Source organism: Brachyistius frenatus, unplaced genomic scaffold, assembly GCF_029030835.1.
Source record: "Brachyistius frenatus isolate BFR_SWC_R1_liver_20210118 unplaced genomic scaffold, ASM2903083v1 Contig_21, whole genome shotgun sequence".
Classification (NCBI taxonomy): Eukaryota; Metazoa; Chordata; class Actinopteri; family Embiotocidae; genus Brachyistius; species Brachyistius frenatus.
This window is the reverse complement of record NW_027210620.1, coordinates 5,073,607-5,100,390: the sequence shown is the minus strand read 5'-3', so window position 1 is coordinate 5,100,390 and position 26,784 is coordinate 5,073,607. Positions and strand designations below refer to the sequence as shown.

General features: G+C 40.3%; 2 protein-coding genes across 2 annotated transcripts; one reads left to right on the top strand and one right to left on the bottom strand.

Moving 5' to 3' along the window:
* Positions 1-1,390: 1,390 nt before the first annotated feature.
* LOC138619831 (sphingosine-1-phosphate phosphatase 1-like) lies at positions 1,391-8,285 on the bottom strand. The gene is made up of 3 exons (XM_069696630.1): positions 7,259-8,285; positions 4,619-4,708; positions 1,391-3,483 (listed from the first exon to the last, which is right to left on the bottom strand). The coding sequence occupies exons 1-3, from the start codon at positions 8,000-8,002 to the stop codon at positions 2,932-2,934; spliced, it is 1,386 nt and encodes a 461-aa protein (XP_069552731.1). The 5' UTR covers positions 8,003-8,285; the 3' UTR covers positions 1,391-2,931.
* A 1,872-nt stretch (positions 8,286-10,157) lies between these two features.
* Positions 10,158-26,260, top strand: LOC138619828 (voltage-gated delayed rectifier potassium channel KCNH5-like). The gene is made up of 12 exons (XM_069696624.1): positions 10,158-10,892; positions 12,553-12,676; positions 12,948-13,054; positions 13,136-13,264; positions 14,097-14,212; positions 14,338-14,730; positions 14,849-14,941; positions 15,426-15,855; positions 20,508-20,707; positions 22,216-22,468; positions 22,782-22,978; positions 25,102-26,260. Exons 1-12 carry the CDS (start codon positions 10,820-10,822, stop codon positions 26,254-26,256), a joined length of 3,270 nt encoding a protein of 1,089 aa, XP_069552725.1. The 5' UTR covers positions 10,158-10,819; the 3' UTR covers positions 26,257-26,260.
* Positions 26,261-26,784: the final 524 nt, after the last annotated feature.

Below are 26,784 nucleotides of genomic sequence, written 5' to 3'. Positions count from 1 at the left end.
TTGGGGAAGGAAAAAAAAAAAAAAAACGTCGTGGTGAAAATTAGTTTTTGTAAACATTTTAACTTTATAACATTTATTGAGATTATAAAAAGGCAAATTTTTTGCTAAGTGACCATGAGTTGTATACAATACATTTATGCCTACAAAATATATAGACTGTTTAGAGCCTATATTCTCACTTGCTTACTTATACTTACCATGGGTAGGCAAAAATACCATAATAACTTTTGAGAAGATTATAATTCAAGTGGTCTGAGAGAACATTAGTCTTTTGCAGCTTCTCTTTGCCTTAGAAAATCTAGCCCATAACAAGACTTAATGCGGGTCAAATCAAGTTCCAGATGCCAGTGGATGTCCAATTTAAATATCCAGTCTGATTAATTGTTGTACAATCCCAGAAAGAAGTTGCTATTAACGTATCGGCAACAACTAGACGACATTAAACCCTCCTGTTCAACTCTCTTCCCTCCAAGGTGCATGAGGGCGAGCAGGGCGAAACCTCCAGGTTTCAAGTGGCGAGCCAGGACGCTGACCCTGCATCAGCCTCAACGTCCAGTCGTTCAGCCCTTGGAGCAGTCTGCAGGCAGTGCGGCTCTCGGGTGGACGTGATGGGGGGACACGAGGCGGTTCGTTTGGGGGAGAGGCTCCAGAATAGGAGGGTGCATTTGAACGTGATACCCGTCTCGCAGGGGCACCAAGCCAGTCCTCGTCGTCCACAGCCTCCACCAGGACGGTGAGAGGTCAAGGCCTCCCCTCCGGTGAGCGCTCGACCTGGCCGAAGTGCACCTGAAGACAGACCCTCGGCGATCCGGAGACAAAGGAGAGGCAGGTAACCGCATGTGCCCTCGATCGTTTGGTGGGAGGGGCTTAGGAGGACGGAGAGGGGCGGGGTGAGAGCTGCAGAGGGAGGGTTGCATTTTCAAATTCTGCCTCTTCCACAAAACTCCATATCCCAGCTTTAATAGGCACAACTACATTTAACTAAAGTCTAATAAAGCAGCACTGCGATAAATCCTACATGAAGGTCATAATATTCAATGATAATTTTGAAGGTTGCGGTTTGTGTTTTACCGACAGGTGTTTCTATTATTTTGTCCATCCAAATATATTTCACTGAAGATGTGCTAAATAATAAAAACACTTCTCTGTACAAAGCAATGAATTATTATTATTAATTATAATATAGAAAAAAAAAGTCTGTATGTCCTGTAGCTACAAATTGTTGAGAAAACCATAGTGTTTAAACCAAAAAGAAGTGAGCATGGGCCTTTGAAATAAGACTATTTAAAGACTGTAGGCACGCTTAAAAATAGTTCATTGTGGAATGACGACAGTATGTCACGCAAAACACTGTTTCCATCATGGAATAACGAATACTTGATAGTCGTGCTTGGTTAAACATTTTTTTTAAATACTTTATTTTTATCTTGTTTCCATACGTTTTCTGTGGACACAGTCTTTCCATAACAGAAAAAAGATGGGAGGGTTGATAGTAATAGCACACCTATAAATATCCCTATACGTTTTCACGATATACCGTAAATTGGGCATTAATATTCTGATTTAATATTAGTTAAGCATTATTAAAAACAATACAACAAATTACAAACAGTTACAACAGTCAGATAAGTTCTATGTTTTTATATACTGGAGTATCAGGACAGCTGAAATGTCTCTGGATTTCATACAGTATGGATAATATATTAAATTTAGTTTTTGTAGAGGAACAATTCATCTCAAGATAATTACAATGATAAAAGAATTGATCAAAAATATAAATTTTTCTTAATTCTCTTGTTTCAAATAACTGTTTCAGAGCACTTGACTGACATTTGGGCCAAAATTACACGTACATAATTGTGTGACACGAGAAAATATACAAAAGCGAGGCGACAACATAATGCTGACCATGGCAGTGTAAAAAAGTGGTAATGACACAACAGACCTGCTCATAGTTAGAAACTCCTCCATATTTAAAGAGATCATCAACTACCCACACACCTGACAGCTTGAATACCTAAAGTATTGTTTTTATTGCTTCCAGGTTGTTTAGATTTATACACGGGGACAAATGAAAAGTGAAGTGACTTCATACTTTCCCGATTCATGGTTTGGTTTATTCTTAAGAGCATAAAACTGTCCAAAACATGTTCCTGTATATTCTGACAAATTACAGAAATGTACAATAGATTCCTCGTTGATGAATACAAGCATCGATGCATTACATCTGATAGATTTTGTATTCCAAACTTCCAGATAAAACTTGAACGTGTTGACCAAAGGTGGATCTTAAAGGATGAGGCAGGTGATATTCTGTGTATTTGATACATCGACAAATCTCATGAAAAGGCCAAAAGATGTGCAATACTTTCACACTCTTACAGCTTGCGGATGTTTGTTCTCAGATTTTTTATTTTTTTTTTAAAATCTGGCCACATTTAAAAAAGGTAATTTCCTAAAAAAAAAAGTTGGGGTCTGTAGTTTGTATTCAGTAATACTCAAACTGAACGGAGTACATTTCTTGGGGAATACTGGATTTCCAGCCCCAGATTAAAACATAATTAATAATTGAGGAGTATTTATAGCCGCGACGACTGAGATTTGATTAAAGTAGATTACAGTTGTTGTTCTTGTTGTAATGAAACATGTCACCCATTGCAGCTGTGTGGCTCACTAATATTTTTTTTAGATCGTTTTGAAGTGAGCTACATCAGGCTTCAAAGATAATATTTGTTAAAAAGATCAATCGATCATTGGTTTTGCTCTTTTATTACCAATGAAAATATCATCAGACTCGACCTTTTTTTTTTTTTTAAAAAGGCTTCTGTCGTGCAGAAACAGAGCCGTTCGCTTGTGTCAAAACAAGTAGCACGTTTCCAAGTGCTGTCGGCCTTCACCATGTCAGCAGGGCGTGACCGTTAGCACAAACACTCAGGCGAGGTTTAAGATCCTAAAGAGGAGAGGCACAAAGCAGACACAGCTAAAACCCACAACACTGTAGACGATGTAACGGTACGGCAGCTCTACTCTCATGTGCTGCCGCGCCCGTCTTATGTTATTGGAGGGCAGCCCAAACAGTTGACACAAGAACGGAATAGTCACTGCTTTCATCACCATCCTCATGACAAGGATGACGGTGACTCCGATGAGGAAGCGCAGCAGGGAGCGTAGCACCAAGCCGGCGCTGATTTCCGGTAGAATTAGAGGAAGCGAGGACGGCGGCGGATCCAGCATCAGCCCCAGCTGATGGTTCACGTGGCTGGCCAGAGCGGCCCCCGCCCCGGTGCCCAGTGCCTGAGCCGTGTCGCCCCGAGAGGTGCTCCACGAATCCAGAGAGAAAGCCACAAGTCCCAGGCTCACGTGCGACACGATAATGGCAAGCGGAGCGTAGTGGTCCATCATGTAGAAGTTGTCGATCTTGCCCAAAATTGGCTGGAAGAAGGCGAGAATGAGAAGGCTGTACAGGAAGCCAGTGATTACCTCCTGCAACACAGGGACACGCATTGTTGTAAAGCAGATTAAATCTCAATCCGACGAGGCGTATTGATGACTGAAGATGTCTTTTAACGAGAAACCTGACTTTAAGAAGTTAAAATGAATGTACTCCAACATTTTTTTTTAACGTATTACAAATCATGAACACAAAAGTCCAAACTCTCAACAAAAAAAAAAAGCCTGTACTGCTTCCTGCCCTGAAGGACGCACTACACAAAGACATGTTATTTAAGCAATGGCTTTCCTTGTAGTCCTAAATCCTCCTGGAGAAATCAGGAAAGCAACTGACTGATAAACAGGTGTCACTATTGAAAGAATCAGAACATAAACCGTAACTACAAGCAGCAGTTGCCCGGTCACCAAATCTAATCTGACCTTATCTATTGGCTTTAATTTGTTTATTGGCTCTGCTTGCACATAATTTTCCACGAGTTATCAACATGAAAAAGAAGTAATTAAGTGGATGTTACACACAGTATTGCAGTGAATGAACTCCAGATGTTTTCAGTCCTTTTATTGTGAATGTTAACTTTTCCATACATGGCAGGCTGAAAGACTTTCTTAGCAATGGCCATCTTATTTCCTGTCGTTCCCTCAGTTACATACAGCAGGAACAATGCCAAGAAAACAAAACCCATTCAAGATGATGTAATGAGCAAAAAACTATTCACAGGAATTTGTTTAGTGTCCTTAGAAGATCTCAAGTTTAACAACTGGTCTGATGATTCCTCTCACGGGAATCTGTCCCCTCAAAGAAATTTAAAACGAGCACAAGTCATTTCAAATACAGACATGCAAGCCGAGCTTGCTGTTTGGAGGTATCCTCCATAATAAAAGAAAAGAAGGGACTGCAGCAGGTATCATTTACAACTATCTGAGGTGCATATGAAGCTGTATAATATAGAATAAATGGCACTATGGATTTAGTTTTTTTTTAGAGATCATTTTTGCCGCGTCGAAGGAAGACATCACTATCGAACTGGGATGAAAGAATAAATGGCCTGTAAGTGACAGTGAAGGTCGAAGGTCCGGGTGCAGCAGCATCACTTATATTCTCAATCGAATTCAGATTTCAGTGAGGGAAGATTTATTTGATATGAATGTAGTGTGTCATGTGCTTTACCAGAACAGAGTGCATCCCCATGTAGACTCGGCTCACGCAGACCAGGACACTCCAGCTGAGAGCCACACAAAAGCCGAAGAGGAAAGAGTACTGAGAGAGAAATAAAGAAGGCTGCATTAAAAGGTTAACACACAGTATGTTTGGTAAATACTCCAAACACAAGAGCTTCTTCGATGAGAATTCATTCATTTTGAGACACTTTTCTCATTTCCTGGTGGCAAAAGGAAGCTATACGTTTCTGTGGCAATATGTTCAAACTATGTGAAATCACAGTTTATTGTCAGTGGAAACAACAACAACAGCTTTGGGGAAGAAAGAAAACGAAACGAGTCAAAAAGTCGACTGGCGTGGTAGCAGCGGCTCTGTCGGGCTGCCCTTTGGCACAGTAGTGCTTCGAGCTGAATGCTAACATCAGCATGCTCACTATGACAACACTGTTCAGCAGGTATGTGCACTGTGATTACCATCTCGGTATTTGCCGAGAAGGACTTCAAAGAATTCGTCTGAAGCCGATGTCAAACTAAAGTACGGTGACGGTACATTGTGACCTGGTGGTAGTTCTGCATGGAAAGTCAAAGAACATCTGATTATAATTCATCTTGTGGACTGAAAATCGTAGAAATCCATCCTAAGTTAAGATATTTACTTGTCCGACTGACCGACATCCTTCCAGCGTAATCGAACACGGCCTTCTAACACTGTTTAGATGATACTTTGAGTCCTCCTTCGGCCTTGAAACCCATTTATGGCCCACACCTAATCTTTTGTAACTTTTAGTAACCTCTTGCTGTGGTTTCAGTTCTTCTGCCTTCAGTCATGACACTAAAGGGAACTTGATGACACAACGAAAGTTCAAGCGGTTCAGACAGTTTGTATTCAGGCGTGCAACACACTAATATGTAAGAATTCAACCAACCGTTTCCCTTTTTTCTTTTTTTTTAATCTATTTACTGACAGTCATCACAAACCAACCACAGACTTATGACACATTTTTAATCATGTGTCTCACATTAAGAACATTTAAATTGTGTGTCCTATGTTTGTGATGCAGGTATTGATTGTCTGGGCTTCACCAAAACGTCTCCTTGCTTTGAGCTCCCCCGATCAGCTGATACAGCACGCTACATTCCTCTAAAGAGACCCTCCCAGCTCACTTCCTCCCATCTGAACCAGAAAACACATTCAATCGCAGGAAAAGTTCGAAGCGTCCTCCTCCTCCCCCGAGTCACATTCACTACTTCCTCTTCTCTCCCTGACAAAGTTGAACAATGAGCTTTTGTTTATTTCAAAACAAAGCCACCTGGTTTCTTCTCTCTCCAACGCACCCCGTCGGTCCACTTTTGAGGAATGCTCGTTTTGTGCAGCAACAAGTTTCATCCCACACCTACAAGCATTTGTGCTGTTGCTCAGTCGGAGCTGCTGTTCTTCATTTGGGACTGGGCAGCAAGGATTAATGAGGATTTAAAGGCAGTCTGTGCTTTTTCATTCCTTTGGTCAGACTGTAGTCTGACCCTCCCCGACACCGAGGAGCTGCAGAGGAAAAAAACAACAACTGGATGCTGGACTTTTCACACATTATTAGGTCACGTGCCCCCCCCCCCACCCCCTTTAAACTCTGATCTTTTTTTTAATGTAGATTTAACCTGAGCAGACGCGCGTATAGAAAGATGTTATGGTCGGGTACAAAACTGTCCGTCTGCCCTGTGGGTTATTAAAGCCTGTTCATATCCTGTGTGGAAATATGAGGCAACATGAAGAGGGAGAATAACACTGGTGGAGCATTGTGATATTTGTCAATGTAGATTCATCAGGTTCGACCTTGTGCGTTGTCTCAGAGATGGATTAACACTCCAGGGGCTAAATCCAAGCTGTTGACCTGATTGAAACCCTTTTCTTCGCTCTCCGTGTACATGTGTAGTGTATCCACCTACGTAATGTGTCTGTCAGCGCTCTCCAACCTGAAGCTACCTGGAAGCTCACAAGCTATACTGGTTAAATGTGTATCATACATTTTTTTTTTTTTTATTCTTCACATTTAAAGAAGCTTTTTCAGCTGGTTTGGGTGGAGCTCAGCGATGTGAAATATTTTAAGTGTTACGGTGACACGTTCATTTTGTCAGAGGAAACCAGGTTCATATCAATCACGTAATTGAAAGTAGATGGTGTCGATATAAAGGAGACGCCTGATAATACTGAAGTTGTTGTGCGTCCATTAAGGTGATAAGTTAAAAACTTGATTACAATTTCTAAAAAGCGAAGCTGCTATTCAAATTGTTTCTTCGGCCTGACTGGAAGTCGAAGATATTTCATGAAACATTAAATCACATGAAGGGAAAAACAGAAAAAAAATGTGAGAAGCTGTCATTTGAAAATGTATGCTTAAAATTAAACAAGTGATTGATTACCTAAATAATTTCACTCCATCTACAAAACAATAAATCAAATCATCATTTCAGCTCCAAAGCAAACTAAGAGCAAAACCCTGAGGGGACCCCCGGGGGGGGGGGTGGCCCTGGGGGTCTGCAGCTCAGTTGATGCATCCTTGCCATGTCTCCAAACATTGCACATCAACTGCCTGCATGATTTGTTTGCACCTATTTTTTTGACACTTTACGCCTCGTCGTTTGCGAACATGCTCACCTGCCACCGTTCGTAGGTCAGCATGAAGAGACAGAAAGGTATGGCTGTCCCCGTCATGGCGTGCGTGGAGGGCATGCTGTACTCCGAGTTGTAGAAGACCTCCACCTTCACCACGGGAGGGGACGCCGGCCGGGACCAGCGGACCATGTCCTTGGTGGACTGTCCCACGAAGAGGTTCCAGGCCCAGACCACGATGAGTCTCCGGCTCACCAGGGCGTCGATGTTCCAGAAGAGGAAGGGGAAGAAGATGATGAAGAACATCTCGTTGCCCAGCTCGGTCCCAAACGTGAACAGGTAGAAGAGGAGCTTGTTGCGGATCAGGAACTCCCGACCCACATCCCCGGTCAGGGAGTTCCTCCGCAGGGGTTTTGCTCTGGTGGTGTCGGAGTCGGTGGCAGCTGCTACTGCTGCTGCTGATGATGATGATGATGGAGGACCACCGGGCCTGACGTCATCGTCGCTCTGACACCCATTAACCTGCAGCACGGTGGCGTCTGCGGCCGCTCCGTTCCCAACACTCCGCTCGGAGCCTTCTCCTTCTCCTCCTCCTCCAACCCCACCCGGCTGGACCCTCCACCTCAGCCCGGGACACTCCGGCTCCGACCCTCCGCTGTTCGCCTTGGTGCTTTTATCCGGGAATGTTCCTTTAATGCCGCACAAACGCTGAAACCTCGCTACGTGAAGGGGGTCCTGGAGGTAATTACACATCTGTACAAACGTCTTCACGTAGACGCTGGCCATCATGACTCTCTTTTTTTTTTTCTTTTTTTTTTTTTAAACAATTTGGAGTTTGGTAAAGGCGGAGTTCATTACGCAGGAGACACGGGGACAAATTGACAAAAAAATTTTTTTTAGCAAACTTCGTGCCTGGTTTCAAAACACCGACCTTGTGCAGCAGCATGGGAGTTCTGGACGACGGCGTCCAAAGTCCGGGTGCAGTTAACCATTAAGCCTGCTTCACCGTATGTTCCGCAAATTCCTGCAGCCGCCGACTAACTGCGTCAAGGCCGTTAGGACTGGTTTGTTTTGATTTATGCCTCCGTCTTCTTCATCGAGTCGCATTTCTTCTTCGTTTCACTCGGTCAATGCGCAGGATGTTCGAGCACCGCCCCCTGCCGGTCGTTGTGACGCATTACACGCGCTCAAAAACACCGCCTCAAAAGGACTATTTAGGGTATAGAGAGGTAAATTACTTTATTAATCCCCAAGGGGACATTTTTGTTTCGCTACAGCAGCATACAGGAAGCAATAAGATAATAATAGGATAATAAAAAGCAATAAAATAGCAGTAAAAAAAAAAATTAAATAGAAAATGCACAGTATATACAGTACAGTATACTGTATATCTATATATAGGTAGGTAGGTATATACTTTATTAATCCCCAAGGGGACATTTTTCTTCGCTACAGCAGCATACAGGAAGCAATAACATAATAAAAAGCAATAAAATAGCAGTAAAAAAAAAATTTAAATAGAAAATGCACAGTATATACAGTACGGTATATATCTATATATAGGTAGGTAGGTATATACTTTATTAATCCCCAAGGGGACATTTTTGTTTCGCTACAGCAGCATACAGGAAGCAATAAGATAATAAAAAGCAATAAAATAGCAGTAAAAAAAAATATTAAATAGAAAATGCACAGTATATACAGTACAGTATATATCTATATATAGGTAGGTAGGTATATACTTTATTAATCCCCAAGGGGACATTTTTCTTCGCTACAGCAGCATACAGGAAGCAATAACATAATAAAAAGCAATAAAATAGCAGTAAAAAAATATTAAATAGAAAATGCACAGTATATACAGTACAGTATATATCTATATATAGGTAGGTAGGTATATACTTTATTAATCCCCAAGGGGACATTTTTTTTCGCTACAGCAGCATACAGGAAGCAATAACATAATAAAAAGCAATAAAATAGCAGTAAAAAAATATTAAATAGAAAATGCACAGTATATACAGTACAGTATATATCTATATATAGGTAGGTAGGTATATACTTTATTAATCCCCGAGGGGAAATTTTTTCGCCACAGCAGCATACATACAGAAGCAATAATAGAAACAATAGAATAGAATAATATAATAGAAAAGCAATAAAATAAAATAGCAGTAAAAAATATAAAATGCACAGTATATACAGTACATTATATATCTATATATATTATATACAAACAAACCAAGAAACACAGTCAACATATATATATATATATATGCAAACAACCAAGAAACACAGACAACAATGTTATTGTTGTGTGATGGATTTTGCCAGAGGTGAGTTATTTACCTACAGGTAAGATGGCTAGTGGTGGATGAAGCACGCTGGTAGTCTAATGTATTTACATTAAAAATGACAAGTAAACAAATTAAAGTCATGCATTTAGAAGTTTACTCCATATTTTTGAATATGCTCAATGTGGGCGTTGGAAAAACCTGTAGGTGAAAAATAAGCATTAGCCTACTAAAGGTAGATTTTGCCTGCGATAATGCACACATTGAGACCCCTTGTTGTGAACCATAAAATGACCGATTATTTTTTAAGTCTATCACAATGCCTTATTGCTTAAATTGACATGCAGTGTTGTATGAAGTATCCAGGTTGCTTAAAGGCTACTGAACTAAAACAAAATTAAAAAGATCCCACAATATAAAACATGCCATTACGAGTAAATGCCCTGCATTCAAAATTGTACTCAAGGACAATAACAAGTATCAAGGGTAAATGTACTCGTTATGCCACCTTTTAATTGATCAGTTCAAAAAAGTACTGCCAGGTAATTTAATCTGTAGTGCATTATATTTCAGTAAAAGATCACACTGAAATATTTGAATCAGATTGAAGCTACATTACCATAGCCTCCTGTATATTTCCTTGCACACAAGAAAAATAATTCCATTTATTTGATTTTAAAAGTAACCTACTTTGATCATAGGATCACATCAAGTACATACAACTAAATCTCAAACTTTAACAACCCATCACGAATCAAAATCAAACTTTAGGTTTATCAACAGAAATTTCAGACCAGTCCATCTGAGAAGCCAGAGACAATAACACCAGGACACTCAATGGACTTTCCTTCAAAATAAAGGTCTTATTTTTCTATACTGTAAAGTGTATAGATAGCGGGGCTGATATGACAGTTATGTAAAATTTGCTCAATATTTATTCAGCCTATCTGAAACGGCTCTTTTATTTTTTTTTTTGCAAGTGAAGTTTCATCCACGTCGTTGGCCTGTATATGTTGTGATTTCTCACCGTAACCGGTTTACATGACTACACCAGACTTTGAATATGCAGGTCTTTGTGGCTGGAAATGTTTGCTGTGAAACTCGCAGTTTGGGCGTGATAATCCACATTACCCACGTCAATAATCTATACTGAGGGGAAATCTACATTCAGCAACGAGGCTTTCATTTTTTAAAACCTCAATCCGGACATGCCGATTATCTCAGTAAGCGAACTCGACTCGCGGTGGAGAGGGGTAGTCGACACCAGCGCGACCGCCGAACAGCACCGCGTCTCTATCCCGAAGCCTCCGCGATGCATGGGGGCAAGAGGGGGCTGGTGGCTCCGCAGAACACGTTTCTGGAGAATATTGTCCGGCGCTCCAGCGGTGAGTTTTTAAACGAAAATGAAAACAAGAGTAAAGTGATGCTGATTTTTATTTTTTATTTTATTATTATAATTTTTTTTTCCCCAACACCACAGGGCTAGTATGCTACAGTAGACAAATAATGTCTTTTTTTGTGTGTGTGTGTGTCATTTAATAGAAAACAGACTCAGCAAAGACTTCTTTTGTAAGTTACACAATTTTTACAACTACCTGGCAACGAATTTTTTTTGCATACTGATGAATTATGTAATTAGTTTCTCGTCCCGAATAAGATGCAATAGTGATTGCGGTGTCTTTTAAAGATAGCGTGTGTGTGTGTGTGTGTGTGTTTCTTACTGTATGAATGTGATTTAGGTGAGACTGAAGACCACCATTTTAATGTTTATTGTTCATTGCTGTGATGATTCAAGTGCTACTCTTTAGTAAAATGTCCTTTTAAATGGATGAATAATGTTAAGAAAATTGAAGCTTCAGTGTGGCAGATTCTATTTGTAGACCTTGTGACAGAAGACCATATTAATTGTTTCACACGTAATGTAATTGCCCTGCAAACACGTGACGTCACGGAGATGTCAGTTCAACTTCTTTGAACGTTCAAATCACGTCCTGGGTAGTCGGGATGAAAGTTTTTACAGCTTCTTTTTTTTTTTTTTTTTTTTTTTTTTTTAAATGTCTTTTTAACGTTCAACATTGACGTCCAAGCGATGTCCACTGTACCTGCAGCTACAGATCGGACGCATGGTGTCTCTTCAGAGACATTTAAGTGAAACAGTAAATATGGAAACAAAGATTGGGTTTGTAGCCATGTCTAAAAAAGCTCTTCTTCATTTCGTTTAATGGGTTGTGTATTTTTGATTTAGACTTCTGGTGACTCAGTTGCACTTTCTAGTTTTTTTTTTTATTTATAGAGCATTCTGGATGTCTCACTTTGTTTTGTTTTTTGCAGTATTTTTAAGAGAGGCAGCACATCACGGCACAACCAAAGCTAATACTTGTAATGCTTTAATACAATTTCATTTGGCAAATTGCCAGTCTGTATGGGAGGCATCTGGATAGTATATCCATGAAGCTGAGGATGAATGTGTGTGAGATTGAAAGGTTTTATTATAAATACAGATACAGTCAAGCATTAAGTTTAAGAGAAACCTGCACACGCTTTGAGTTTGGTAAAGGTAACAGGGACTGTACAATTTAATTTGTAGAAAATGTCTTCACTGTTTTTTCTGGCGACTGCACACTGCGTCCAAACTGTTGTAAACCTGAAGAACTTGTCAATTCCTCATCAATAATTAATTTACATTAAAGCTGCAACATAAACATTTTATCAGCAACTATTTCTGCCCAGTGACTTGTCTGATTACCACTAAAGTAGCGTTAAACAGTGGTAATAATTGGGTTTACATACATTTACGCTGTGGTTTTCTCTAATTTATGACACCGGTGAATTTCAAAAGTAGGTTTATTTAACATCTGGAATATAATATGCAGTTTATTTCAATCGGTGACAACACAGCAAAAATCTGTGTAACTTCAATGAGGTTACAGTTGCATAACTCTGGTTGTGCTGCAAGTTTTAAAGACAAATCTCCAAAGGTTGATCAACAGCTGCGATTGTCCTCCTCACCGTGTTGTTATCATCATTTCTTTTGTTTTGTCTCAGAAACCAGTTTCCTGCTGGGAAATGCACAGATCGTGCAGTGGCCGGTTGTATACAGCAACGATGGATTCTGCAAGCTGTCTGGGTACCACAGAGCTGAGGTCATGCACAGGAGCAGCACATGCAAGTAAGATGATGTTTGTAGTATAATGACCTGAGTGTGCAGGTACAGTGGAGGGGTTATATTTGAAGCGTTTTAGTCTGCTCACATGGTCCAGTGGCTTAAGTGGTTTGCACAAAGAGTCTTACCAGTAACCAGTGTTTTACATGTTTAATTTTTTTTTTTTTTTTAACAAAAAAAATATTTTCTTTTATTTGTTTAACAAGGGTTAATGGAAAAAGTCATATTATCGCACACTCACTTGTAATTTTTTCGTTGTCTCTCTCTTATTTTGCAGTTTTATGTTTGGAGACCTGACCGATAAGAAGACTATAGACAAAATCAGACAAACCTTTGACAACTATGAGTCCAATTTCTATGAGGTGCTGCTCTATTCAAAGAACAGTGAGTATGACAACTGAATCATAAGATTTGACCAAAATCCTCAAATGCCAGACCGACTCTTATTTCGATTGTTTCCCACAGGAACACCAATTTGGCTTTACATGCATGTGGCCCCGATCAGAAATGAAAATGACAAGGTGGTCCTTTTCCTCTGCACCTTCAGAGACATTACACTCTTCAAGCAGCCGATTGAAGATGAATCAACTCGAGGTGAGCGTTCATCTGGTGGACCAACCAGGTTCAGCCTGATGTCGTTTAAGCACTTCACTGTGTTTGCAGCAAAAAGTCAAATTTAGAAATTCAAATCATTGAAGGGTAAAAGGAAGCTAAAAGTCTCGAGCATAAATGAGTTTCTGCGACTTCACAGACGTTTGTTTCCTGCTGTGTGACATGCAACTGTCCAGGTGTTGTGTGCATGGGTGAGTGAACTATGGTCTCTGTGGATCTACGCAGTGCCAAGTCCCAGGGGATTAAGTGTGCCACTAAGACCTTTTACGTACATCAAGCAGGAACAAAGGACAGTCAGACCACATGCGGCAGGGAGCTGCTTGAAAATTCTGCTTGTACTTGGAGGGGAAAAAAAAATGGATGTGACAGGTTTTACAGTGAAGACTGAAACACCATCTAGTGTGCCTCCACACTATTATTATCTCGGATGTGCTTAAACATATTGTTACTACATGCCGCAGATTATGTGGACGATCTAACAAAAATATGACGACATTTTGCATAAAAGTAATTTAATCATATTTGAGGACAGAAATGCAGGACTGATTGAAAAGTTGTATAAATTGGAAAAATTAAAGGTACAGTGCATCAAACTGAACACATTTTTTTTTAAATCAATAATACTGAGTTCTGTTCCCAACATCTCACTGATGACTTGTTACAAATTATAAATGAACAAATAGAGGTTATATTGCCTGAGATTGCTCTGTTTTGATCACTGGGAACACCTGTAAAACTAAAATGTGGTCGCGTTTTAAATGGATGTTGTGCCGAGTGCCTGCAGATCACTGTCTCTGTTGCTGTCTGTGGACAGGATGGACAAAGTTTGCCCGACTGACACGGGCTCTGACCAACAATCGCAACGTGGTGCAGCAGCTGCCGCCGCTGAACACGACGGAGGTCAGCCACAAGCCCTCCAGACTGGCTGAGGTGAGCATCGCTCGGGTCTGAATGAAGAAGCTGTTTTCAGTGTCTGTGTATCTCTACTTCAAAATAGAAGATCTACAGATTTACATCTGATTCTCATGATTGTAAATGTGCTCTATCAATGAAAGGCTCTCCAGCTGGGATCAGACATTCTCCCTCAGTACAAACAGGAAGCCCCGAAGACCCCTCCACACATCATCCTCCACTACTGCACCTTTAAGACCACGTGGGACTGGGTCATCCTCATCCTCACCTTCTACACCGCCATCGTGGTGCCCTATAACGTGTCCTTTAAGACCAAGCAAAACAATTTAGCTTGGCTGGTGTTGGACAGTGTCGTTGACATCATCTTTCTGATTGACATCGTGCTCAACTTCCACACTACCTTTGTGGGTCCATCCGGAGAGGTCATATCAGACGCCAAGCTGATTCGAATGAATTACATGAAGACCTGGTTCGTCATCGACCTGTTGTCCTGCCTGCCCTACGACATCATCAATGCCTTTGAACATGTAGACGAGGTGAGTTACGCAGTGGATTAATTGATTTCTTGCTATCATGGCACTTCACACTACCTGTAAACATCAAAATATATCTGCTTGACTGCTTTTTAAAAAAAAAAAATTTTTTTTTACTAAGGACGTCCTCACACATGCTTCTCCAGTGAGCCATCTTCATGAGTCTTCAAATTTCCACAGGAACACCACACGGATAGAGGACTCTGGTTTCCCAGTAAGTCAATAATGTCTTTCTTTTAAAGCTGCCGTCATCATTATTTTCTTTTTTATTAACAGCAGTTCACGTTACCATTTGTATATAAAAGGTGTCCTTTGCAGCGACAAAACTATACAGAATTATTACTCAACAGTTGAGCACATTTTAGTGTCTTTTAGCTCTTTGTTTCGATTTTCCTGCCCAGGACTTCACTATCTTCAACAAATGGTGTGAAAATCAATCTAGCAACTAGCTGATGAACATAGTAGAGCTTGTAGCATCTAAAAAACAAAACACGTACCATACATTCCATCAGGAGATGAGTGGCAGCAAAACAAAGCACAAAAAAAAGATAAAATATTCGACTTGTATTCTCCAGGTGGATAAAAATGTGTTTCCAAATGAATGCTCATGTTGCTCCATGTCCGTCTGTATTTCGTTGATAAAATGAAAACTGTGTCAAATTTGATCACACATTTCAGCTGTTGCTTGCACTATGCAGGGTCTCAGCAGCCTCTTCAGTTCCCTTAAAGTCATCCGCCTGCTCCGTTTGGGCCGAGTGGCCCGGAAGTTGGATCACTACCTGGAGTACGGAGCGGCCGTCCTGGTGCTGCTGGTGTGCGTCTTCGGCCTGGTGGCCCACTGGCTCGCCTGCATCTGGTACAGCATCGGCGACCACGAGGTCATCGACGAGGCCACCAACACCATTAAGACGGACAGCTGGCTCTGCCAGCTGGCCCTGAGCATGGGGACTCCTTACCGTTACAACGCCAGCGGCACGGGCCAGTGGGAAGGGGGTCCCAACAAAGAAACGCTGTACATTTCCTCTCTCTACTTCACCATGACGAGTCTCACCACCATCGGGTTTGGCAACATCGCCCCGACAACAGATGGCGAGAAGATTTTCTCCGTGGCTATGATGATGGTGGGCTGTAAGTACTCGATCACCTTACACCAAGTCGACATCCGTCATATTAATGAGTTACTCCAGAGGCTGCAGAAAGCCTTTCAGATCTTTCTTACACTTTTAAGGAGGCTATATTGTCTTGATGTTAAAGTTCCCCCTCAGATATGTTTTGAGATGATTATAATATTCCAATTATCGTGATATCTGCGCAGTAGAAATCTCCAAATCTATGAATATGAAAATATATTTAATTTCTAATGTTTAACTGCTGGACACACGATGTCTCATACTTCAGCACAAAGTACATTTTCAGTGTTTGTGAAAAGGAAGCTTTGAGTTTTCAAATCAAGTTTGTGTAAGCTGAATATTAGAGAAGGAACGGCTTCAAAACTATTTGTGATGTCACAAATGTAGCTTGTAGGTCCGCCCTTTAAAATCCGATTTTCAGCAAGCACAGAGTAACTTTGCACTTCCAGCTGATGATTGTGAAAACAGCCTTCTAGTTTTAAACTAAAGAAGATAAACATATTTCTAAGTGGGACTTAAGTTTCAGCTAAAGTGGTAACAAATCTACAGGATCCGATATTGCATAACAACATAATCTTAGTGTGAGTGATTGTTAAAGGATCGGTAAATTGTAACAACATTATATAGTCACACAGACACACAGAAGCTGCAACCCAAAATTCATCAGCCGCCACCCACCTTCACTTGTCAAGTGAACTTCCAGTGAAGCTTTCAGACATCAGTCAAACTGACCACTGTTTTTCTTCTTCAGTGGTCGTTCAGCACAACCAATTTAATCTGAGTAGGCGGCAAAAGAACAGCAGCCCTACTGCTGTTTCTGTGGCACAGAGCACAAAGGCAATATGTGCTACAACTCTGATTCATAAAATATAAGAATAGCTCGTGTTTTAAAGGGGAACCAGTTTCTACTGGACTATGCCAGTCACTTATACCACTCAGACACCAGGTTGGATACCAGTATTTTAGCCTCTATAAGTTAATACTCAAATCGGTGGCAAGCCATACATTGAGCACATGTATTGCACTGCAGACCAACTTCTGAATGACAACTCTATATGAATAATGTTGAATAATGTTATGTTTTTTTTTTTTTTTTTTTTTAAAGTCAAAGTCCATGTGAGCCACCAAATGTGGTTAAATTCTAGCCCCAATAACAAGCTACGATACGATACGATACGATACGATACGATATGATATACTTTATTGTCCCCGTGGGGAAATTAACAACTAATAGAAACTTTTCAGTCTCCCCGTCGCTCTCCACCAAACAAAGCACACCATCCTATGACGCTGTTTTCATCTCAATCATGCATTCATCCATTCATAACATGCCGGTGGAACCTTGCAGGAGATTAAACAATCCGCATGCGAGTCGAGATAATGTGCTACAAAAACCTGCTGGCAATCTAACAGCTGACAGCAAACTAACATATGGCTCCCTGTAGATGTTGTACAGGATGGGCAGCGTCTTCACAGATATGCAGCACAATTAGTCCCAACTTGCTGTAATTAATACATACACATTAGTTCATGGTGTACTGTATCAAGACTTAATGTATTTGCCTGCGCTTAAATTAATTTTGCTGCAGTTAGTAAAATAGAAAAAAAAAATAGTTTCTGTAATTTATGTATGTTTTTGACTAACAAAGCACAATATTGCCAATCACATGCATTGCAAACATCAAATGCATACAAATGTCCTTTCAGAAAGTATTAAAATAAATAATTACAGTATAAAATATGAAATATATAGATAAAGTTTATAGTAAAATTTATGGTTATTATATTGCAGTTGATAAAAACATCCTTGTTTCTGTGCCGTCCTCTTCCTAGAAGTCACCAGTGCTGGGAGCTGCAGAGTCAGGACGTCAGGGACAACCCTTCACCATTTTAATATTACTTCACAGCTGTAATCAGGATCACTTTGTGAGACCGCTATAAACGGTACGGAAGTGTCAGGTTTAGATCACACAGACTTACGGGACTCTCGCTCAGGGCTGAAGTAGAAATCAAGACATTGAACTACTGTTTTAAATTATTGTTTGATGATGACAGCATTTGGCTTTTAGTAAAATAAATAAAACTTTATCCTTAACACGGTTAAATGATCCACAGCCAATATTTCCTTCTCTTCGTTCCGGTCATGTAATTCACATTTAGCTGCAGCCTCGGAGCCTGAACCGCAGTCGAGAGTTTAGGACTCAGCTTTGTCGATGATAGAAAGTGACATGTTCAGCGCCCATCACAGCCTGCTCTGTGAGTGTCTGTCTGAAGGTTGGTCATCACATCACAAAAGAACTGTTTATGTGTTAATTCAGTCATACTCTAATTGTTTGACCCCTCTTCTCTGCTTTTAATAATTTGTTTAAACATTAAGAACATTTTTTTTCTTTATTACTCATACTTGATTGTCCTTTTACATTTTCAGCATTTAGAGTACTGTATTATTTACATTCTGAATGTTATGTGACGTTGAGTTTCACTTTTTAATGGGACACAACTATAAATTAGCTCAAAATGAAGCTTGTATCGTCTTGTGTAACAAGAAAGAAGCATGTTATGCGCTATGATTGTGTAGCATTACAAACACATATAGACATTTCATATCATAGTCTTTATATAACAGTAAAACTATCTTTAATTTAGGGCTGTGTTGACATTCTCACATAAATTTAACATAAAAATTTCCCTCAGGGATTAATAAAGTATCTATCTATCTATCTATCTATCTATCTATCTATCTATCTATCTATCTATCTATCTATCTATCTATCTATCTATCTATCTATCTATCTATCTATCTATCTATCTATCTATCTATCTATCTATCTATCTATCTATCTATCTATCTATCTATCTATCTATCTATCTAAATACAGCAAATGTTTATTTCATAAAAGGAATGTGTATCCGCCCCAAAAAGAAACTAGGAGGTATATTTTATGAAGTTATATCCATTATATCTTAAACAATAGGTCACATCAACCTCATTAATATTACATTGAACCGCTTAACAAAAATAGAAGTATCTATTTTTATGCCAGCCGGTGTATTATTTTCATCACCCGCTGTAGATAGAGCTTTAGTGTCACTGCCTCCACAGTACCTCCATCGTAGCTCGCGTTCGTGCCCTAACCTCTGGCCCACTCCTCTAAAACAGCATGTAAAGTGATGCAATAAAACCAGTGAGAACACAGAAAGTGACAGCCACGCTTTAAGGTTTGGACTTCCGAAAGTAAACACCCATTACTCGGATGGTGCCTCGATCACAACGATCACTCAGTCACACTGCAGTGTCGCCTCCAATTATGGCCGCCGAAATCTCCTGCTACAGATACAGTAATTATGTGAGGGGAGAGAGGGGCAGAAGAAAAGGAGAGTTTGCCTGTAGGCTCGAGAGTAGTAAATGGACAATGAGCCATCACGTTAGATATGTATCCTAACCTCTGTGATCCTGCTGTGGCGACCGGGGACGATGTTTTCTCCTTGAGTGGGTAAAACCTCACGATAAGAGATGCTGACTGACTCTTTGAGGTCACTGCAGCATCGCACGCTTACTGAGAAAATGTGCATTATAAATTACATTGTAAAGACTTAATCTACCGATCATTGCGTGTATGTGGCTAAGTACTACATGAGTGTTTTTAAGTGAGCCGCACTTTGCTATACTTTGTATTGTGTAATCGGTCAAATAAAAAGTAAGTAAAAAAAATTCCATTATTTGCTCTGAACAGCCTCAACCATCGTTAAATACCATCGGTGAAATATTATTGTTACCTTTATGCTTGTATTACTCTTACAGCATCATGTAAAACAGAGAACAACACTATCGTAAAGGCTTTTATTTCCCTCTCACTATAAAACTAAAACGCTCAATATTATCAGAAAATTATTTTTCTTTTAAGTTATATATTTATAATGATGTGATTAAAGGTTCATCAATGAGATGCTACTAATGGATAAATCAGTTGATTTGCAAAACTTTTGACAAATGACACAATTGGCTGATGAGGAAAAATAAGTAAACACAAACCCTACAGTCAGCAGACATTAGAAATAAGCCTTTACTGACACCGTAAAGTAGTTTTTATTTCATGAGCTGAAAAAAAATAATGATTAAACAGTAGCTCTGACAGGCAATGTGCAAAGTGTGGGTATCCTTCTCGTATCATTTCCCCCTTTTTTGTATCTGTTTTTGGGGATTCTTTACGTTGATTAACCTTTAAACTGCTATAAATGCATATTTCAGAATCTCTGAATTTATTAACCAACTATTTTGATATTTGGTGAATCTTGAATGAAAAATTAAGTTGTGCAGAGTTGTGTAATGTTATTTTTGAGAGTTTTATCCTCAAAAACCTGCATACATGCATACAATCCATCAAAAAAAAGTCTTAATAATCCATAAATTTAACCAATATTTAACCACAAATCTATTTGAGGTTAAATATGTGAATGTTTTTAGGAACACATATTCTATAAATATAATTAACTTTTACCTAAAAGCATTTCAGATCTTCATACAAACCAAAATCCTAATAGATAATAAAAAAAAAACATTTCCTCTCCTTTCATGTTGTTGCCCTTCATGTCAGTATTGATGCTTTTCCCCTGTGGTTATCTGACTTTACTCTTCCTCTTCTGTTTTAGCGCTGCTCTATGCAACCATCTTTGGAAATGTCACCACCATCTTCCAGCAGATGTACACCAACACAAACCGCTACCACGAGATGCTCAACAACGTGCGTGACTTCCTCAAGCTTTATCAGGTTCCCAAGGGTCTGAGCGAGAGGGTCATGGACTTCATCGTCTCCACCTGGGCCATGTCTAAGGGCATTGACACAGATAAGGTGTGCAGTGGTAGTTGTAGCAGCAGTGCTAGTGGTTATGATTATGAATTGACCCAGTTTTAATAACAAACTCTAAAGTGTTCATGATATATACAGTTCTGTGGAAAGGTTTTAAGTCAGGGTGTTTCAAAACAACTGCATGCGTTGTGTTTATTTATTTATTTACTCCATACAAAATGCACTAATAAGAACAAAACTAAGTTACATCAGTAGTTAGTGTGTGCACTGTTAGCTTTTAAAACGGCATCAGTTCGCAGTTTTCCAAGGTGCTTGGCAGGCAGGTTTGTTCTCAGCATCTCGGAGATATTGCCACAGCTAAAAAAATAAAGTCACCCCTTGGTGGGATTTTTGGCCTCTAAAACCTTATAAAGAATAGTCAACATTTTAAAAAGTACACTTATTTGCTTTCTAGCTGAGAGTTAGATGTGTGTATGATAAATAGGAGGCGACAGTCAGCAGCCGATTTGCCCAGTTTAATACCTTAATATAAAGACCAGAGTCAGGGGATAACAGGTCGACCGGCCCAGTTCAGGGAAAAAACATCTGGCTACCTGCATCTCTGAACCTCACTCATTACCATGTTGTCATTGTGGTTTCATAGTTTTTATGTGTTAAACTATTTCTTGGCCAAGCGTAGCGACTTCTTGCACTGTCTGTTACTTGCTGACAGTCAGTCAATAGTATTTTCCCTTGTTTCAAGTCTTAATTCTAAGCTAAGCTTATGAAGTTGCAGGCTTTAAGCGTAGATTCATCATATCGACTTTTTACTGACTTTTGCTGCTACTGAAATGATTAGACAGGTGCTCGTAAAAAAAACCAATACCCTGTCTTTACCAATGTTTTTTTTTTTCTCACCAGTGTCCATATGTCATCTTGTCAGTCACCTCCAATAAGTTTCCAATTTAAAACATGTAAAAAACTGTTTCCCCATCAGCTACACGTGATTACAGCATGAACTTCCCTGTAGCCAGTCTCTGCCTTCACCATACATCCCCCAGTACATGAGGGGATTATTACATTTAAACTCAAATCAAATACATGGCTCCTACACACTCCTTTTAAAAGTTATCCCTGTCTGCTGGAATTTAAACTTTTCTTAGTGTCACTTTTGCCTTTAACTAACTACCTAATGAAATGTTACCATCGGCTGATATTTATTTCGGGTTTAAAAAAAATAAAAAAAAAAAGCAAATCTGTGTCGAGAAGTAATTCAGATTCAATCAGAAACTCTCTTTTCTCAGACATCTGAGATTTGACTGCTGGCAGTCAAAGATCATTGTATTCAAAGCCGATAATCAGGACTGTAAAGATTACGCATCTTTGCCACTAAATGGTTCTTGTGACTAACTCACTACAGGTTTAATATCTCTGCAGTTTTATGTTTATACATTAAAGTGTCTGGTAATATCTGGTAAATGAACAGGTAGAAAGGTGTTACACACTGTCTTTAAACAGGCCACTTTTTAAAAAAAATTTTTTTTATGTAAAATCTGTTCATACTCTCTCAGGTGCTCTCCATTTGTCCTAAAGACATGCGCGCAGACATCTGCGTCCACCTCAACAGACAAGTGTTCAACGAGCACCCGGCGTTTCGTCTGGCGAGCGACGGCTGTTTGCGCTCTCTCGCTGTGGACTTTCAGACCACACACTGCGCACCGGGAGACCTCATCTTCCATGTCGGAGAGAGCGTCGACACGCTCTGCTTCGTAGTCTCTGGTTCACTCGAAGTCATCCAGGACGACGAGGTCATCGCAATACTAGGTAATCCTGTGCAATATTATGAAATAGACTGAGCCGGTTTTTTTTATTTTTTTTTTTATATGTGCCTGTTGGCAATGATGAAACTAGAGCGGAGATTGTCGTTTGAATTTGTGATCCGGCCGTGAATGTTTTCTTCAACCCAATTTTCACTGATACGACCTGAATGTTACGCGCTACTTTTATTCCTGCTATAATTCTACATTTCATTTCATTTTATTTTTTATGTTTATGGGTGTGACTGGGGTGTGTGTAAATGTGACTTTCATCTCATATTCATGTCAGAGAATGTAAGACTCTTGTCTTGTTCGTCCAGGTAAAGGCGATGTGTTTGGAGACGTGTTCTGGAAGGAGACCACGCCGGCTCGAGCCTGTGCCAACGTGCGAGCCCTGACTTACTGCGATCTGCACGTCATCAGGAGAGACGCACTGATGAGGGTGTTGGAGTTTTACACGGCTTTCGCCAGCACGTTCTCCCGAAACCTCATCCTCACCTGTAACCTGCGAAAACGGGTAAAAATGACTGAAACACTGTTTGTTTGTTTTTCTTTCCAGTTAGCCATCAGTGTGCAGCAGGTAAAACATTCAGCAGGTATACCAAAAAAAAAAACTGATCATTTCAAGATTTGTTTGGATATTTTAGGCTTTTGTCAGACACGGTAAAGGTGTAACAGGACTTAAACCTCGAAAACACCGAGGTATTGTTCCGCCACTGGATCTTTCATTACAAACCAATGCTGTGCAGCCAAACTTAGTTCGACACACACAAACTTGGGTTTGAATATTTGAAATGTAAACATCAGAAAGCTTCAATAAAGAGTTGGAACAAGATAAAAAAAAACGTATATGTCCATTTCTGACAGTGCTTACATAAAAGTAATAGATTATAGATGATAGAAATTATTGAATGAATAAAAATAATTCTGCACGTGCACATTCCACCAATTAACATTCATTTGACTAAAGGCCAATTATAAAAGATTTGTGTGAAACACAGAAAAACTGAACAGAATTCTCCGGTCCAAACAACGACTCATTAATATTTGATAGAGCTTCTTCGGGCTATACAGATTAATCCCATTGAGGCATTGAGATATGTAGCCTTGAAACTAAGTTCCTTATACACTGCTGTAATATTATCCTTTAAGGAACAACATTACATAAATTCTTAATGGATATTCCCTTCAAAGTCAACCCAGTACATGTGCCACTTGTGTTCTTTGTTAAGGACTGTCTTATAAGAAACACTTCTGAGGCAGCAGGACAGTTGAAAGAAGCTTTTATCAATTAAAATGAACTTTTACAAAGGACTTAAACAGACTTATAATTACTTAATAAAACCTCTGTATCTCAACCCGAACTGACTCGTCAGCAGTATTAGAATTACAACGTAACAGTGTGTTTACACTCACACAGGTTTATACAAAGAATAACTGCTTTTTAAGGATTTTGTAACATTTGAAGTTGCTGTATACTTTTATTTTCCTCAGACTTTTCTCATCCAGTCGAACATTCTCATAAGACGTCTTATGTAATCACATTTTCTGATTTCACTCAAAGTCAGTGAATCTCGGCAATTTCAAGGTAAATTGTGGCTGCATGCTGAAATATTTATGGCACGTACTTAAAATGTATTAAATGAAAATACAACCATTCATTATTTATTTGAGCAGCTTGACAAACTGCATAGGTTTAAAGTTTACTCTGAACCCCTTTTACCGTTATGTATTCAGTTTACTTGCATGAGCACGAAATAAAAGTGCCTTCGAGCCGACAGCTCAGCAAAATCTGTACCGAGATTATTTAAAGAAACTTTTACTTAATAGAGCTGAGTCCCAAACTTTGGTTGTAAACATCACATCTAAGCCAGTCAGTTTTAGATTCAGCCACAGACGGGTTAAGGGTTGACATAAGAATAATAAAAAGTTGACCTCTAAACATTTAGCATTGTATTATTATGCTACATTTACACTAGACATAATTACAATATTTTGTTTCTTTAAGAGGAAGCTGCAGGTCACTTTCAGGGGCGAACCAACGTTCGAACCATGACTTAACCATTAATAGAATAGTAGTGCCATTTGTAGAAAAAAAACCTCCCAATTATTGTCATGAATATTTAATTATATCATGTGTGGTGCCTGCTTTAATCTGTGATTCAGGGGAATAACTGTTTCACAGATGAAAATAATTTGAACATTTAGACATATTTGTGTCAGGAACATAAGAAGTTGTTATATTGAAAGTTAATGTCACTGTTATATCAATGACATTTATTTAAAATGAAAAGGAAAGAAAAGAAAGGGAGCTAAAAGTTGATCAGCATTTCTTTTCTTTGTTTTTGGAGGGAATTTAGGCAGCATCAGGGCTGAGATTTCGTTACATTGTTGAATTATTGCTCCATTAACGGTTTCCCTTGTGCATTGTTGCTTTCAAGTTGTAAATATTTCAACACACACACTGCAGCTCCCGAGGCTATTCTTCCTTTAAAGTTGCGTTGTATATGTACATTCTGTTTTACCCGAGGAGAGCGCGACAGTATGTGGCAGTAAATGTGGCACAACTTCTGATTTAAATGTGGCTTGCTGTGTGTATCCCACATCACTGTCCTCATGCGCACACGTTCCCTCTCGCAGATCATCTTCAGAAAGATTGCTGATGTGAAGCGGGAGCAGGAGCGCCAGAGGAGCGAGGTGGCTCTCTCCATCCCTGAAGACCACCCTGTTCGCAAGTTGTTCCAGAGGTTCAGACAGCAGAGAGACGTTCAAACACCCGGCGAGTCTTACTTGGATCATAACTGCGTGCAGGTGGAACTGCAGCACCGCCACCGCCACCACCACCACCACCACCACCACGCCGACTCAAACTCTTACGCTCAAGCTCAGCCTGTATCCTCCCAGCAGCAGGAGTACAGCTCACTCATTACAACAGGAGAGGGGAGTGCAGGCAGCGGCTGCATCATAGCTGCACCTGCACAAGCTTTTGTCCAAGCTCAAAAGCCCGAGCAAAGCTCCACCCGAGAAGTGGTGGAGTCGAAGCCTTCTGCAGAGCGCCACCTTTGTCAGAGGGTCGACAGCCCCGCACGTAGCAGCGGTGCGGGTGGAGAGGGACCTGCAGGGGGTGGCGGTGGCAGCCAAAGCACCCGAGGCTGGGCGAAGTTCAGAAACGCCGCGTCTGCCGGACCAGCGCGTCCCGCCGCCCAGCAAGACAAGCAGACGCAGAAAGCGGAGGAGTGGCCGAAGGTATCGGAGTCCGCGGAACAGTTGGCAGCTTCCAACAAGAACCGGGAGTCCGAGGAAGCCGGAGAGACGGGGAGCGCAGAGGGCGGCAACAGTGCAGGAGAGGAAACGAGCGCCCTGCACAAAACGGACTCCTGCGACAGTGGCATTACAAAGAGTGATCTCCGCATCGACCGAGCCGGAGAGTCGAGGAGCTCCTTTGAGCGCAGCCCCATGGAAAAGAGCCCGCTGGAGAGGAATCCGTTCGAGCACAGCCTCGGGGTTTACAGCGAGGTCTCCCTCAAGCACTCCTTTGTACAGCCGGTGTCTGAACAAGCTGTGCTTCAAGCGGCGCTGCATGAAGCCAAGCTGGAGCTGAAGGGAGACATTCAGATACTGAGCGGCCGACTGTCGCTCCTCGAGTCTCAGGTGGGCGAGATCCTCAGGCTGCTGTCGATAAAAAGGAGTCTGTCGCTGCCACCGACTTCCTCCCCAAAAGCAAGAGGGAAAAGTCAAGACTCGGTCACTGACGTCAGACCTGTTACACCGAAAACAGATGATGGACCTTTTTGAATCTACTGATTAACAAAAACAAACAAAAAGACTGGGATCTGCTAATTAAAAACTGATTTAGATGAGCAGCGTGCATGTCCTGCTGGACTGGAAGACTTTTTTTTTTTTTGCATTAAACACTCGACTGCATGCAGAAATCCTTTTCATGTCACCTTATCACCACAAAAATCCAGGGATTTTTCTAATAGTCTTTGACACACGATGTGTTCAAGAACACCAAAAAGAAACCAGAGCAATTAATAAAGAAGTAAAAACACATGCATTGTCGTATCCAGGGAAATGAGTGCATCTTGGTTTGCGACTGTCATGTATGATACTATAAAGGTGCTTGTTGACAATTGTTAGCCTGAGGAAAATATGAGGGAGGTCAAATTGCACTTTCAGAAACATATTTTGAGTTTGAGTCTTATTTTTGTAACGCTGTCATTTTCATGAACTTCCTCCACTTTTTTTTTTTTTTTTGGTCTGGATGCGGTTTTTGGATGAACACCTGGAAGTTCACCCGCCACAACTTTTCTCTTTAAACAA